The sequence below is a fragment of the Miniopterus natalensis genome, chromosome 15, assembly GCF_054644295.1.
Source record: "Miniopterus natalensis isolate mMinNat1 chromosome 15, mMinNat1.hap1, whole genome shotgun sequence".
Taxonomy (NCBI): Eukaryota; Metazoa; Chordata; class Mammalia; order Chiroptera; family Miniopteridae; genus Miniopterus; species Miniopterus natalensis.
Genome location: NC_142095.1, coordinates 17519522 through 17535262, shown reverse-complemented (window position 1 = coordinate 17535262; position 15741 = coordinate 17519522). Strand labels below are relative to the sequence as shown.

General features: G+C 38.0%; 1 protein-coding gene across 2 annotated transcripts in view; it reads right to left on the bottom strand.

The window, feature by feature from the left end:
• Positions 1 to 15741, bottom strand: part of ZNF385D (zinc finger protein 385D) — a 240838-nt gene that overhangs the window by 57781 nt on the left and 167316 nt on the right. The window contains exons 1-2 of one of the 2 annotated variants that reach the window (XM_016198782.2): positions 7953 to 8055; positions 6688 to 6850 (exon numbers count right to left, since the gene is read on the bottom strand). In XM_016198782.2, coding sequence (XP_016054268.2) covers positions 6688 to 6850; positions 7953 to 8042 — 253 coding nt within the window. In that variant the 5' untranslated portion in view covers positions 8043 to 8055. Of the gene's footprint in view, positions 1 to 6687; positions 6851 to 7952; positions 8056 to 15741 lie in introns of those variants that run through there. The other variant, XM_016198781.2, reaches the window with a different exon arrangement.

The window sequence follows — 15741 nt, the reverse complement described above, 5'->3', positions numbered from 1 at the left end:
GAAAATAAATGGTCTCACATTGGTGCTTCAACTCCTGTGCCAAGATGCTTGCAATAAGGCCCTTTATCATAGTAGTGATTGTCCCAGGGAAGCTTTGTTTGGGACCACGGGTCAAAAAAGAAAGACTCCGGGAGCTAGCACAATTTCCACAACGCCAAGGAGGCATTTGTATACCGCCGCACCAGATCTATAAGTGCTGATAGAAACGAGTCCCTTTTCAAATGACTTTACATTGCCTCTTAAAGTACAACAGAGGTATGGATTCATAAGTCACAAAAGCCTTTTTTTTCCTCCTTTAAGAAAATGTACAACACTGATTATAAAGACCTGATATAGGGGGATATTTTAAGGACAGGTGTTAAAGACAGAATCTGGCATATAAATATGTGTCTAAAATAGTTATATATAATATATACCACACTATAGCATCTATCTATCATCTATCTATCATCTATCTATCTATCTATCTATCTATCTATCTATCTATCTATCTATCTATCTATCTATCATCTATCTATCTATCATCTATCTATCATCTATCATCATCTGTCTATCTGATACAATATCAAAGATACGTGTCCTTCTGATGTCACACCCAGCTTGGACTTTGCTGTAATTTTCTACATTTGGGACATTTGTTTGAAGCGCATGTCAAACAAACGTTTCCCATCTTCATTTTGGAAACAGAAACAAAGCTAATCCTTACTTGTCCCCCGATGAAAACTGTTTGTTTTCTAAATGACACTGGGAATGGCTTTTCCTTACAGACTATTCCTCTACCACCTTTATCTCCAGATCACCATTCTAATGACTTACCTCCCAGCTAAATGGAAAGGGAAAAAAATGTGTGTGCCTAGTTTTGCCTGGTGCTGGGCCTGATATAAATAGGATGACAGTCGGGAGAGGAAAGATCCCAGACTCTGGGGCCTTATTATTGACAGACTTTCCCAAAGAGGCTTTGTTTCCTGACATGTTTGTTTGCAGTTGCTGGCCGTCGTTTTACATCAGATACCTTCTTTATCATTAGAAAAGTCTCTTTATAGCTCTAAGTCCCTGAACAAATAACGTGATTTCCAATAAACATGTAGAGTCAATTATTAAGCCACAGCAAATAAATGCTCCTTCGCATTTATAGACTTTCTCAACAATAGATTCAAAAGTATTTTACTCTTGGCACCTTTGAGAGGTGAGTACAACATCCCTGGTTTATAATTTTATATTTAAAAAGGGAGGGAAAATAGATACAAAACAGACTGAATCATACCCGAAGAGTGCAAATTTAAATCGTAATATCGAACTTTTACCTAATAAACATACTGGAGAGTCACTGAGACTTGATAGAGAATTATGTAATAGAATCCAGGGGAAATGTTCTCAGATCTTACCAATTAGATGACTAGGGTAAATCCATCTACTTAACAGGCTAATTAATTCCTGATTACTAGTCACTAAGGGGCATTGGAAATGTCAAGTATTCTTTACCTGTGCAACTAGAGAATCTCAAACAAACTTTAGGGGTTAGATTTGATGACGTTTATGAAAACATGCACCTCTAAAATTTGATGAGCAAAATCTCAGAGTTCCTTAGATTAATGAGAACCATTTTCTTTCATGGAACCATCTACTCACAAATAAAAATGTCAAAAGCTTTGCTATTCTTTAATTCAAGAACAAAACTCATTGCTTCAAGTTTTAAAACTAATTATCTTCTATATAAAAAGTACTCTGTAAAGAAAAAATAATAGGATTATTCAAGGATGTACTCTTAACGAATGTCATCTAGCAATAAAGGGAGGTAAAGACATAAAAATTATATTTTAAGAAAAATAGGATAGGGTAGTTAGAAAAGTATGGATTCTTAAGAGAATTCATAGCAGATGGAAATATATATATATACACACACATATATATATATTTTTAAATATATCTTTATTGATTTCAGAAAGAGGAAAGGAGAGGGAGAGAGAGAGATAGAAACATCAATGATGAGAGTCATTGATCGGCTGCCTCCTGCACGCCCCGGACTGGGGATCGAGCCCACAACCCGGGTATGTGCCCTGACAGGAATCGAACCCCGACAGCCTGGATCTTAGGTCGATGCTCAACCACTGAGCCACGCCCAGCCAGGCAAGAGATGTATTTTTAAGAAATTTAAAAGAACAATATTAACAAACAAAGACAAAAAAGTGTGTCTCTAGTGGAAAATGTTCCAGGTGAGCAATGAAAGAAAAGTTTGGAAGGGTAGGTTGTGATCAAATCACAGAGGGCCATGAAGTTCAGCATAAAGATAAATGGAAGGTTTCTAAATGGGTAAGTGCTGTGGCCTATTAACTGCGTGGCATAACTAGACAGTAGGATGGAGAAGATGACTGTCAAGGGGCAAGAACTGAGGCTAGGGCAATTGTCTGGGCAAGACACAGACCTGGGATGTCAGGAAATAGGTAGTCGCCATGTGTGAAAGAGTGAAAAGTGCTTTCTGGGACTGTGAGGGGAGTATATTCCAACAACCGAATCAGTGTGTGAACTGAGATAGCGAGAACAGTCAAAGACAACTAGAAGGTTTCAACTCTGAACCACAGGACCAAAAATAAAACTAGGAAAGACGGGATGAAGAGAAAGTTGGGATGATGTCAAGATGAGTTCTATTTTCTTTTTTTAACCTGTCAAATAGAACAGCTGACAAACCATCCAAGTGAGTGACCAATAATGCACGAAAAATTAGGTCAGAACTGAGGAAAAGATCAAGGCTAGAAATGTGGAATGCTCAGACATCTAAGCACAAGGGATAGTTGAAGCCATGATAGAATATTGTATTTTGTTGTTCACTAATGCTGCTACCCCACCCTGGAGGAGATGATTTTCCTTGCCCATTACAATCAGGTTTGGCCATGTGATTTGTCAGTGGAAATGAGAGAGATGTTGTAAATTTACTTCCATTAAAAAGCTCTAAAAGCCTATTGATTCATGACCCTTTTGTGTCTTCCATAGAATTGGTAATATTCAGCTAGTGACTGCTTCATTAGCCTGGCCCTGGAGTTAAATTAACATGGAAGGAAAACCACAGCTGATGTGTTGTGTGAGTGAGAAAGAACTAATTACTGTAAAAGCCACTGGGATTTAGAAGTTGTTTATTAATGCAGTATAATCTAGTCTAACCTAACTGACAGTCGATAGCAATAAATAAGATTTCCCAAAAAGGGAAAGTAAAGAAAGAATCAGAGGATGGCCTAGCATAAGACTAAGCTCCACAATTCTGAATTTGTCATTTTAAAGGAAAAAATAAACACCAAGTAAGTTATTTTTGTCAAGTTACTTCAAGCATAATTTCTTAATTTTTACCAGAACTTTTTCTGTATAAAACTCTTGTAAAAAAACAAAACTTGCTAGATCAAAGTTATTCTGACCAATTTTGAAGATGTTTGCTGCATGAAATATCCTGTAATAAATAGCAACCACCCTCAGATACCAAAGATTTGAATGTTCAAATTACTTTGAAAAATATTACTTTCATCTTGTAAATTTTTCTTTCTAAAAATTCACCAACTTCATGTTAGGGAGCATCTTTCTTGCCTAGAGATAGGGGAACTAGGCTTTGTGTGAGCAGTCGGTGGTTGATCACGGAGCATTCTCTATTACTCACCACTCCAGCATGCAGACTGACATTAAGTAATAAAAGAGAATTCCAAGATCATAAAATTAGTGAATAAAAGCTTACCCAATGTGTCATTTAGACATATTTGTTAGCCCAAGGCAGCAATTAAAACACATAATATATGATTTAAGAATTTAAGAGGAATTGTTTTCACAACTCTCCCTTTATCAAGTAGATTTGGGATGAAAATTTGTTTTTTATGAGCATTCTATTTCTTACAAGTTTGAGAAACCCAGAATAACCTCCAAGTCCATTTTTTAATTCAAGTCCACATTACTTTTTACCCTTTTCACTACTGTTGCCAACCTTCTCTTAAGGTTCTTGTCTACCAAATCACTGTCTACTTACCCTTTTTAAAAGCAAATCATTTTTTATATATTTGGATTATTTTTATTAAGAATAACTTAGCAAAATTAGTAAAATGTGATTTAATACATCTATACCTTTTACGGATAAGCCAAAAATCACAAAACAACCTTGTGCACTGAGCAAAATGGTTAATATTTTTTTATTAAAAAATACACAAACTGTAATTCTAGAGTCTTCTCTCTCTCTGTCTGCCGCCAAGTATTTAACTGTTCTAGGAAAATACCTCAGAGACCCATCTTGTTTTCAGGGTTGTGCTCCGTTCTAATCAGCATGAGTAAACAGGCAGTAATAAAAAGACAAGTAATGTTTTTTATAAAAACTCCAATTGACTAGCATAGGTGCCTCTGATTTATACTGCAATACAAATGAGATAATAATCTATAACATGAAAGAGCATTCTTGGGCTACTGCTTATAGACAGTTTTGTGGAAATTCCAGTTTAATAAAATTTGGCTTAAAATACCTGGTAAGTGTGCTAGAATCCTTAGTCTTTTAACCTCTGGTACTGGTTATTTATTTACTTTTTAGTATAGATCCTCATAGATTAGGAGAGCAATGTCTTTTTTGATGTTCATCACTTTCTTCCTTTCGCTTTAACATATTTGTACCAACTTTATAGATTTTACTATCCCTTCTGCCTTCCTGGAATTTTCTCTAGCTCCAGACTGAAAGAGTGTTTCTGGCAAGTTCTGGTACCTCCATTGGGAATCAGTTTATTTTATGTAGGTTGTCACACACAGCCCAATTCAAAAATTGTTTCCACTCAACTTCCAAAGGGACAGAGCCTTGGTGACTGCCACCCTTTACATTTTGGTCTTTAAGCTGAGGAATAGAAGAAAGCGTTCGTAACAGAGACAACACGTGCGGAGTCTTTCCTAAGTAAGCAGTTCTACCTGCTATGTATGTATATACTTTTAAATGATGTGCATCCTCAATGTGACAGGGACTTTTACATTTTAAAGAGGAGTCAAGGTAACCCAAATAGTCGGTATTGATTAAAGTGTCTAAGAATAGAAATGTCTGGGGGCAAGCAAAAACTTTACATCAAACTCTTTATAGCAAACTCATCTCTTTAAACCAACCCTTTACAATAAACCCACCTCTTTGTTCTCCTTACCTACAATCTTTTTGCAAATGAAAGATATTTCTTTATGGAAAGTATGGCTTTAGGGATGCCAATTTGTGCCCCAATACCTGGGAACAAAAATTACACTTACCTGCTTCATTACTGCTTACTCCCCTACAGCCCCCAAAAGAAGGGAGTATGTTTTAAATTAGCAGAGAAAAGATTAATGCTTTCCCTGTAAGTTTTACATCTAAATTAATAAAATAGCATAATCCAGCTCTTACTCTGGATACCAAAGAGGTGAGGATGACAAGCATTTCTTTTTTACCTTTAGTATGTTGTGACACAAAATTGAATGAATCAGAGAGTTGAGGGGGTGAGAGGAAATTCAGCCATCCAACAGACATTTTACTCAGCACCTACACCTGGTGACAGGGTACAAAGATGACAGAGGCACTCAGCTTCAGAGAGTACACAGGGTTCTCAGGGAGGACAGCCTGATGCATCTACCACTAACACAATGATGTTGTCATGGGAACTTAGAGACAACATCATTAACTCCTTAAAGATTAACATGGGAGCAAGCATCTCCCCAGATCCTTTGAGTAGCCTATATGTGTCTAATGGATGTAACCAGGTATCATAAAGTCACTATAACCTGTTCTACCTGTTCAATGTAGCATTTATATTTTCATCATTCATGGCCAGAAGAGTCTTCTAGTTAAGACATTACTATCTATGACAAAATGAAAGCTTTCTGATCATGACCATTTGTAGGGACTGGAAAACATGTACCAGCCCTTCTCTTTTAGACAGTGACTTATTAAATGTACATCCATGAATCACACATGACTTCCTTTCATGAAAAATTTAAGGACCCGTGTTCTTCTATTTTCAAATGTCAGCTTAGGGAAACCCCACTGGCTTCCCCTGAAGCAAATAAACTGGCTGTTTGCAAGAGCTATCCCAAGGGGCCATTCAGAGGCCATTATTTCACTGTGAAGACTCTGTTAAAAAGAGTAATTGGCATCAATAACACTTACCTGTGTATGCAGAGGAAAGGTTACCCAGCCGTAACAAGCCCAGAATTGCACCTCCTCTACTTAAAACACGGCAATGCTTGGGATTTATGAGAATAAGGCCTGTCGGTAATAATGCCCTTATTGGGGCCTTCTCGATTCATTTGGCATAGTCTGCTGTGGACGCACAGTTCAATCACACCGGCCATGCAGTCGCAGGCTGGGGTGCTGCATGCTGGATGCAAACAACACACATCGAAAAGGCTCACTTCTCAAAAGGGGTTACTGGGGACATGGCTTCAAATGCCTTTGCCTCTCATGTTGCTTTAAAACAGCCACAGGACTGTTCCAAATGCAGACTGTGCCATATAACTCGGGGTTATTTTGGTGTCTTAAGGGTACCAGAAAAACAAGAGGGAACGATTACCATCACGTAGAAAGATGGATCAAGCATGGATCAATGCGGCAGGAACATACGCAACAGACACGGGGTTAGACAGGGGAGGAAGCCCCAAAGGACGACGATGGCGACACAGCAACAGCAACAGCAACAACAACAACAACAGAGATTGTCGCTTAACCTGTTTTGTCAGAGCTGGTATTGATGGTATTGGTAGTGATGGAGGTGAAGGTAGTCTTTGCGCTGTCCTTGGCAGTGACAGATTTCTGCTTATTTTTCATGGCTTCCAGTGCTTTGAGCTTCTTGGCATGTTTCGTGCCTTTGTAGTGGGCCGCAGCCTGGCTCTACAAAGGAGAACAGAATGAACCGTGCAATCAGGCTCATTTCTAAACTAGCATTCTCTGTATTACCGCAAATACAGACTCCCTTTCAATAATCGGTACCATTCAAGCTAATTTTGGCCGTGGCCAAACAGCAGGGTTCTATTGAGAATGATGCTAGAAAGCAATGGGAATCAAGTTCTAAAACCTCGGGGTGGAAGGAAGAAATACTCTATCACTTCTCTTAAGATAAATGTAGCTGAACACGCACACATCCATGACATTTTCTTTGTGGAGTGGAGGGAGAAAAATACGGATTTACACCTGTATCGCCTTTGTTCTGCCACAGAAGATGCTTGGCTCCCAAAGATTAACAAGGGCCCTAGAAAAAAATAGCTCTCACCTTCTTGGCTTGGGAAATGTGTTTTCTCTTTCTACGGTGGGTCTTATTAATACAGTCCCCAACAGGTGTCTACGAGAAAAAGTCCACAAATAACAAGGGAAGTGGGCACCCTGGAGGCTGAGAGTGAAGCTTGAGAGCTAGTTCAAAAGCAAATGCACTGCCTAAGTCCAAATGGAGTACACGGAAGCTGGGCAATTTTCTGATTCTTTCTTCCTCTTTGTTTCCCATAGAGGGTAGTCTTAGAAATTCAAGGTAGTTGGCATTCTTCCCACATGTGAGTCTTTCATGGCCCGATCCACTGTCAGGAGGCTCCAGTGTGTTTTGACTACCTAATGAGGCCAATGCAATTCTTTTGTCAGTGCCTTCTGAGATTTTTTTTTTTTTAAACAGTAATATATATTTTCCCAAGTTGATACTTTCTCAGCACTATCTTTTAATGGTACTGGAGAGACATATTCGTTGAGATAGAACATCATCTTGGAGAAACCTATATTTATTAATGCTTATTTATGGAGTGAGTGGGGGAGAGCTCTTGTGGTTTGGGGTGGGCTGAGAGTGAGGAGGGGAATTCTTAGATCAGAAGGTTTTCCAGCTCAAAACCTTGCAAAATGCCACCTCACCAAGAGGCTATCTCAGTGGGGGGCTACGCCTGTGAGACTAATCCCTACTTCCAAAGGCGTATTTAAACTCAATGTTCCATTTTGCAAGAAAAATAATAATTACATTGTCCTCTTCATCACGGCAACTGTGATAGGTGGGGCGTTGCAGTATATCTTTTGATAAATAAATTATCCACACCTTCATTTGCATCATTCTGACAAGTATCCTCAAAGGACTAGGTACCCTTATTGAAAGAACACTGGACAAGGAAATTATATATTAGAAACAGTTTGAACAGAGAGGACACTCATGCATCAGTTACAACTTTTCCAACAACACATAACATCAAAAGACATAGTGTGAGTCAAAATATGAAGTTAAGACTTGCTATAGTTAATTGAAGAACCAGTGACAGATTGGATTGGTTTGATTCTGCATGGGGAATGTTAACTCTGATGGACAGAGAGGGTGTGTCCCTTTTTATTTCCTGCCCAGTTCTCCCTATTAATAAATCAAGCCCTTTGGACACATCTTTGAGGGTGATATGCTACAGTTAAATGAATCCACAATTTAGTTGGCCATCTTCTCCAGGCAACTGGCTACATACTTTTCCTTAAAGCAAAGTTCCTCTCTTCTCTCTGTCAGCATTCTTACCCCTGGTATAGAAGTGGGTGTTTTATATATAATACCTATTAAAAGATAGTGTTTAAATTAACATTAATATCTCTACTTGTACTGCTAAATATACATTTTAAGGTTTCTAGCAAATCTGCATTTTCAGTGGCATTTCAAACCAGTTAAGACTTTGCTTTAGAACACCATAGGACTGAGAGAATGTCACTATTTTGCAAATTAAGAAACTTACTCCAAAAGAACCCAACAAGTAAAAAGAGTACTTATGTCCCCAAAGTACGCTACACACAGGTACAGCTAAGCCAATGCTTCCAACCATTTGGCTGAGGGAGTTGTGGAGAGGAGATAAAAAAATGACCAATAGGGTCCCAACTGAGACACCTGATATATTAAAAAGCAAAAGAAAACAAAAAAAATTTAAAAAGTAGACTCATTTGTTAATTGAGTAACAGTCCCAAAGCACCTTGATAATAATCACCTTAATTAAAAAATTACCTGATTAAAAGGAAGACAACTACGCCTCCCACAAATTTGAAAAAATATCCAATTATATTAAGCTCCAAAGCTCTATGGAGAACCCCTAAATATGCAGAATTTAAAGGAGCGATGGCAGATGTCGGGCAGACAGCACTAGAGACCAATGTGATTGGGATGGTGCAGGTGTGCGAGCTGGGGTGGAAGTGGACATACCAGTTGGAAACTGAATATAGACAGATAGCCCTTCTGCGTATTATAAATTTTCTTTGTCATTGACTTTTATTAAATGCTTGTGGAATTTACTGGCCAGCTTTTTGGTTATACTAGTATTAAATTTTTCTACCTATGTATATTAACCGCATAACTCTTGGTCCAACTTGATACAGGTGTGTTGTATAAAAGTGTGTCTCTCGTGTAAAAAACAAAACAAAAACAAAAACCAACTCAGCCAGCTCTCCTTACTACCCCTTCCTGTCACTTCACTGGGCTGGAAAGAGTATTCAGCCATATCTAATCTCTCTGTGACTGGAGCCTAAGAAAGAATCCTGCTGGGAGATTTTTTAAAAGCAGCAGTTGGCCAGAGATGTCTCGTTGGGCCTCATCTGGGCAGAGAGACGCTGGCTGTAATGGAGCACAACGCATTCCCTCCAAGGTTGTTTCCTGTTATTTATTAGCCAGGCTCTGAGTCAAGTCTTTCCCAGAAACCTGGGAACCGTCAGACACAAGCAAACAGTTATTTTTCACAGGAATGATTTCAAGGTTAAAGAAGTGCACTTCTTCATTATGACACATTTCAGAATTTTGTATTTTCAAGTGAAAACAGAATCAGATGATCGTAGTATACAAAGAAGTGAGCAGGACAATAAAAACTGGGCTTTGACAACTTACTTTTAAATAGTAAGTGGAATATTGGGGTGTTGTGTTATAAAAATCACCATTACCGTCCTCGAAATAGCACGACACCAACAAATCTAGCAAGTGTCATCACAGAGGCAAGTGCTGACATTAAAGATACGCGCACACATTCCTGCAGGAAAGAACGATGCCGCTTTAAATGTCATCACCACATCCTAGCCATCAGTAGCCAGTCAGACTGTCCAGTTGTCAAATTTTATCTTCAGTATTTCAAAATGGGTTCCAGCTTAAAAACAACAGAAGTTCCAAAGTAGATAAAAATAGCTGTTGAGTGGCTAACATTTGGGAGAGTTTCATCCTTCTGAAACACACACATACATTTATTTTACTTATCTAAGCAAGAGGCTTCTCTGTAAATCACAATTATCCTGTGAAACTCACAGGATATTTAATATTCATGTATCATTTTATTCTTTTAGCACCAATGCCTGGTATACTTTTACTCTACATCTTTATACTTTTCTATAAAGGTGTCTTTATATATATATATATATATATATATATATATATATATATATATATATATATATATATTTTTTTTTTTTTTTTTAAACTAGGAAGGGTATTATAAGTATACATATCTGGTTACCATCACCAAGTAATTTTCATGAACACATTCTTTCAAAAGGAACAATGTGATCTTTGTTACTTGATACCATGTAATTTTACCACATGTTAAATTTGTTAAAATAAAATGAACATTATTACATTAAAATGTAATATGAGCAAAATGAACAGTGGTTATTAAAGAAGTTGCCGTGCTCTTTGGGGAGGGCAGAGATAACACTTGAGCCAGAGGAATTCTTTTCTTTATTTCTTTTTTAATTATGTGATTTGGAAAATTTTAGCTGAGGTCACTGTTTGGAGATGAAGACAAAAATGAAATGATAAAACATGATATAGTACCCCAAACTCCAAAACACTTACTTTAGGTTTATATTTTGAGAACTATTAAAAAAAATACTCCAGAAAAATGTTTAAAATTCTGATGAATCCAAGTACAGTTGCTTTTATGTGGCATACGCTCACTCAAGTCTAATCCTGAGGCAGTGGGCACAGGCTCAGCCGTATGGATAAAGGCCACTACGCATTCTGATTGGTCAGTGGCTTGTTAAATATATTGCATATCACTTTTGCATATACCAATAGAAGATTTCCAAGTCCTTATTCCATCTTAATCTCCCTTTTATCAACTCTCAGCTTAATTTAACATTCACAGAAGCACTAGTTCTCAAAGTGTGGTCCCCAGATCAGTAGCAGCAACAGAAGCTGAGAGCTTGTTAGAAATGCAAATTCTCAACCTCCATCCCAGTCCTACTAAATCAGAAACTATGGAGATGGGGCTCAGAAATCTGTGTTTTACAAGCTCTCCACGTAATTCTTTTGCACATTAAATTCTCAGAACCACTCATCTTAAATATTAGTTCATTTTCTCCAAAGATGACCCCTTCTTCCATAAGTAGCCAAAGACTAGGTTTTTTATAAATGATGCATTTGAAGATGGTACATTTACATACGTCTAAATGTCAGCAAAATGTACTACTCAGAAAAATTATCAAAAGTTTCTTTCCTTAAAAACAAGTCATAAAAAGAAGTCAGAAATAACTCAGATACATATGTAATTGGAAAGCTATCCAAGACGGATGAAGGCAAAATAGCAAGTCAACCTTGAAAATCTCCATTCAATTTTAAAATCCCATGTAAGTGCTTTCCAAGTGACTTTCTCTTTCCAGTTTTCACTTTTTCTCTCCAAGTTAATTATTATTGCGGTGTGACTCCCTGACCCCATTATTTTTACCTCTCTATTGCATGCTTTGCCATGATCCATTTTGTGGGGGCTGAGGGAATCCCCAGCTCTATGAAAAAAATAAGCCAAGCCAAGCCCTGTATCACAATTCTTAAAACTTCACTATCACAACTACTATTTTTTATTTGCATTAAACTAATGTAGTGTTAGTCATATCCTGGTTCTTTCATTATGTACTTAGAGCTTTTTTATTGAGGAAAACTTTTCGCCAGCAGGCAAATAAAAACCACTCTGGTAAGCCAAGAAGAGTGCCTTTTCTGTTACTCTACTTAACGAACTATTTAAAGGATAAATTTAAAGATAGACTAGCTCATTGTTTTACATTTTCCTTACAGCCGTGAATACGTGTACCTTTCAAATTCTCTTACACAATAGGGGAAACGATGTGATATATTTTTTATTCCTTAATTACATGTTCCATAAGGAGTATTTACTAATTTATTTTAACTTGTGATTGTAGAATGAACGCAGAAGGAGATGATTACATTATGAATAAAAAGGAAAATTCACTGGCATTGAGTCCCAAAATAAAAACCATGATTCAATTAAGAGTGTTCTCTGAGCTCCAGTGACTGATGCTTTACTTTAAATGTGTCCCTGTCTTCTGCACTCTCCAAAGAAGAAATGAACAGTAACAGTCACAGGAACAGAAAAATAGAAAAAAGAAGATAATACCACATGGGTAAATTGATTTTTATACACCACTGCTGCTGGTTGGAAAAAAAAAAATCTAAACAAACAAAGGAGAGAGGCATGCCATAATTTCTCAGATATATTAGGTAATTCTAGCTTCTATTTTATAAGCAAAGATAATACCCTGTCACTAAGTACTTATGTGGTTGGAAAAAATAACCTAGACGGACTCGTATTTTCAAAGCTCTTCAACTCATGTACAAACATCACGATTTTTAAACATTAAGCATTTCATGTTTTCAAGTATCTAATGGGAATGATAAAGCAGAGAGCACTCATTTGAGTGAGGGAAGCTAATTTGAGAGGTTTTGGCTGGTTCCTGTTGTGAAACCATCATTCTTGTATATTTGGAATCCAAACAGCTGCCTCACTGACCTCTAATGTTGGGGCCCCCACTGGGGGACACAGGTTAACAGTGGGCTCTCGAAGTTGGTGTGCCTGGTCTAGTTGAGCTAAAAGGAATATTTAGCTCTGGTTAAGTTTACTCAATATTTTGGGGAGCTTTTTGTAAGCCAGAGACCTCAAGTGAGTTTTAACTCTAGTGATATAACCACAAAAATATCTTGTATGAAACTGAGGCACAGTAAACAAACACCACCACCACCTAGTCTAACTACTTAATCAGTGTTCAACATCCGTCCCTTCACAACGCCTACAGCTTAATACTTTGCTCCTTGTGTGAGTGCCACGTCCCATTTAAATGTTTGGGGGCAATTAGAAATGTTGAATCTAATTATGTCCAAAGGTCAAGCTGTCATAGGTGTTGGTATCAGCAGCAGAGAGAAATGTCTTTATTTCCTGGCATGACATGCATGTTCCAACTTCTTCCAGTACCAGTACCCAGCCCCAGTACCAATGTCGTTCTCTAGCAAGAAAATCTGCTTGTAGTGTAGACAAAAATTTCTCTTAAGAAAATACCATGAGAAGAAATCATTTGCAACCATTTCTATGACTAGTTCCCTCTGCCTAGAGCACTCTGCCTTGGGGAGAGATGTCCCTTCACCATGTGACCCGCTTCCTGTACTGTTGGGTAGTGACTGATGCCACTGCCATAGGAAGGGTTAAATGTCTGTTTCTTTTAATAGAGAGTGAATGACTCTCTCAGCAGAGAGGGAAAGACCTGATGTTCCTTGTCATTCTGCCCCTAAATCCTAGACTACATCCCTAAATAGGTGCCCATTAAATGCACTTTGAATTAGCTTTACATTTTGATTTCAACATGGAAATATGCATATGGTGTCTCAATGGATTTTATATGTGAACCGGATTCAACTTAATTCCCTGCCATTTGTTGGCACTTTGCCTTATCTGTTGAACACACTTCAGGGAATTTTTATGGCACTTAATGCTGGAAAAGCATCTGGCACAAACACAAACTTATTTTTTTCTCTGGGAGAAGCTTATCACCAACTGCAAATTGTGCTATTTATAGGAGCTCTGTTTGCAAAGGAATAATATGGAGATTGTTTCACTTTTTAAAAATTCTGATGAATAACTAACAAGATTTCTTTTTAATCCGGGAAATGCAATGAGTAATTCCAGCGATGGCTCTGCATTTTAAGAATTCTTTTAAATACACAGACTTGACATTTAAATCTCACAATGGAATATTTTATGCTCTAAAACAATATAGAGAAATCAACTCTGACATCATTAACCCATTTGATTACTCCCTACAAACCCACATGTGTTTGCTGAAGAAGAGCACCTTCCATTAGGGGGAAATGATTAAATTCCCTATTTCTCCATAAGTCAAGGACAGGCTTCTTTCCACAGGTGGGTAGCATTTCTAATTTCTAATTCATAAATCTGAGAGTTGTTACAATTGTTCCCTTAATGAACTTGTCCCAAAGATCACCTCTAAAATCTGCAATAGTTAGTGAGTCTTCCGGTCCACAAAATAATGGTTTATATTTGAGGCAGATGTTCGCCAGTGTTAAGCACCATAACAATTTTCTGAAGGACTTTGGGTGCACTGGGAGTAAGAGATCGCAAATAACCTCAAGAACTTAGAGACTAAATCCACCTTTATTCCAGTTCTTTTGCTGTTCATTCATTCACAAAGGAGTCACTGAACCTGTGGCCAGTTGCTTTGTAGTTATGGGATAGAAAACAAGTCAGACTGATCGATTAAACTAAATTTACAGATCTGCTCTATTAAAAAAATACCACAGGCAAAGTAAAAAGGTTTGAATAAATAAATAAAAGATATTTGCAAGTCCTATTGCAAAGTGGTTAAACTTCACTTTACTAATTTCACTCCATCGTGGGCCCATGCTTTAGATACCTAGCATCATTCTATCTGAGGGCTCACCTACTTCAGTGATTTCAATACAAGTTCCAATAAATTAATGCTGATGTGCTAAACAAAAGTGTGGAAAACTATGTGATGTTTGTTTCTATTTCAAAATGTGAAGCCTTCAGGCATCAGGAAGTATCACTGGGCACAAGTCAGCTCTTGCAGAGAGCCTTGTAGGCTCAATTAAGGATTATATTCTTTACTCCGTTCAAAGGGATGGGATGGCCCAGCCGGCGTGGCTCAGCGGTTGAGCATCAATCTATGATCCAGGAGATGGCAGTTCGATTCCCGGTCAGGGCACATGCCCAGGTTGTGGGCTCGATCCCTAGCAGGGGATGTGCAGGGGGCAGCCAATCAATGACTCTCATCATTGATGTTTCTCCCTCTCTCCCTCTCCCTTCCTCTCTCTCTGAAATCAATAAAGATATATATATAAAACACACAAATGGATGGGCTGCTTAAAGCTTTCTAAGAACTACAGACACATAAACATGTTTGCATTTTTGGGAGATCACTCTGGCAGGAGCAACGAGGCTGGACTGGAGGAAGCAGACAAGATGGGAAGGAGCGGAGGGTTGGATTATCATCGCAGTGGTCCAAAGGAGAGATGCCCGCAGCTAAGAATTTGTGATGCGGGTGAAAGCAGAGAGAGAAGAGTACACACATTTGATTAACAGGTGAGTTAAGAATGCTAAGAACTGATAGTGAATTTTGAGAGGCGGTCTCAAAGATGCCTCAGAGGTTTCTGTTTCTTGCAAATGCATGATTAGAGGTTCTGTTTTCTAGAACTGTTGATACTCAAAGAGGTCCAAAGGTTTGGGGAGAAGAACATGAGTTGGGTTAGGGTATGTTGAGTTTGAGGGCTCTTTAAAAATCGAAGCAAAACGTGGGCTCTGTAATTAGCTATGTGGTCTGGAGCTTAGAGATGAAGTCTAGGCTGTAGCTAAATTGGGGAGTTATCAGCAACAGATGGCAACCCAAGCCACTGGGAAATGCCATTTGAAAGGCAAATAAAATATTTTTTTCCTGTTTAACCACTGAAACACAATCCTTAATCAGCTGCAACATCTGAATGAATGAACTAAGAC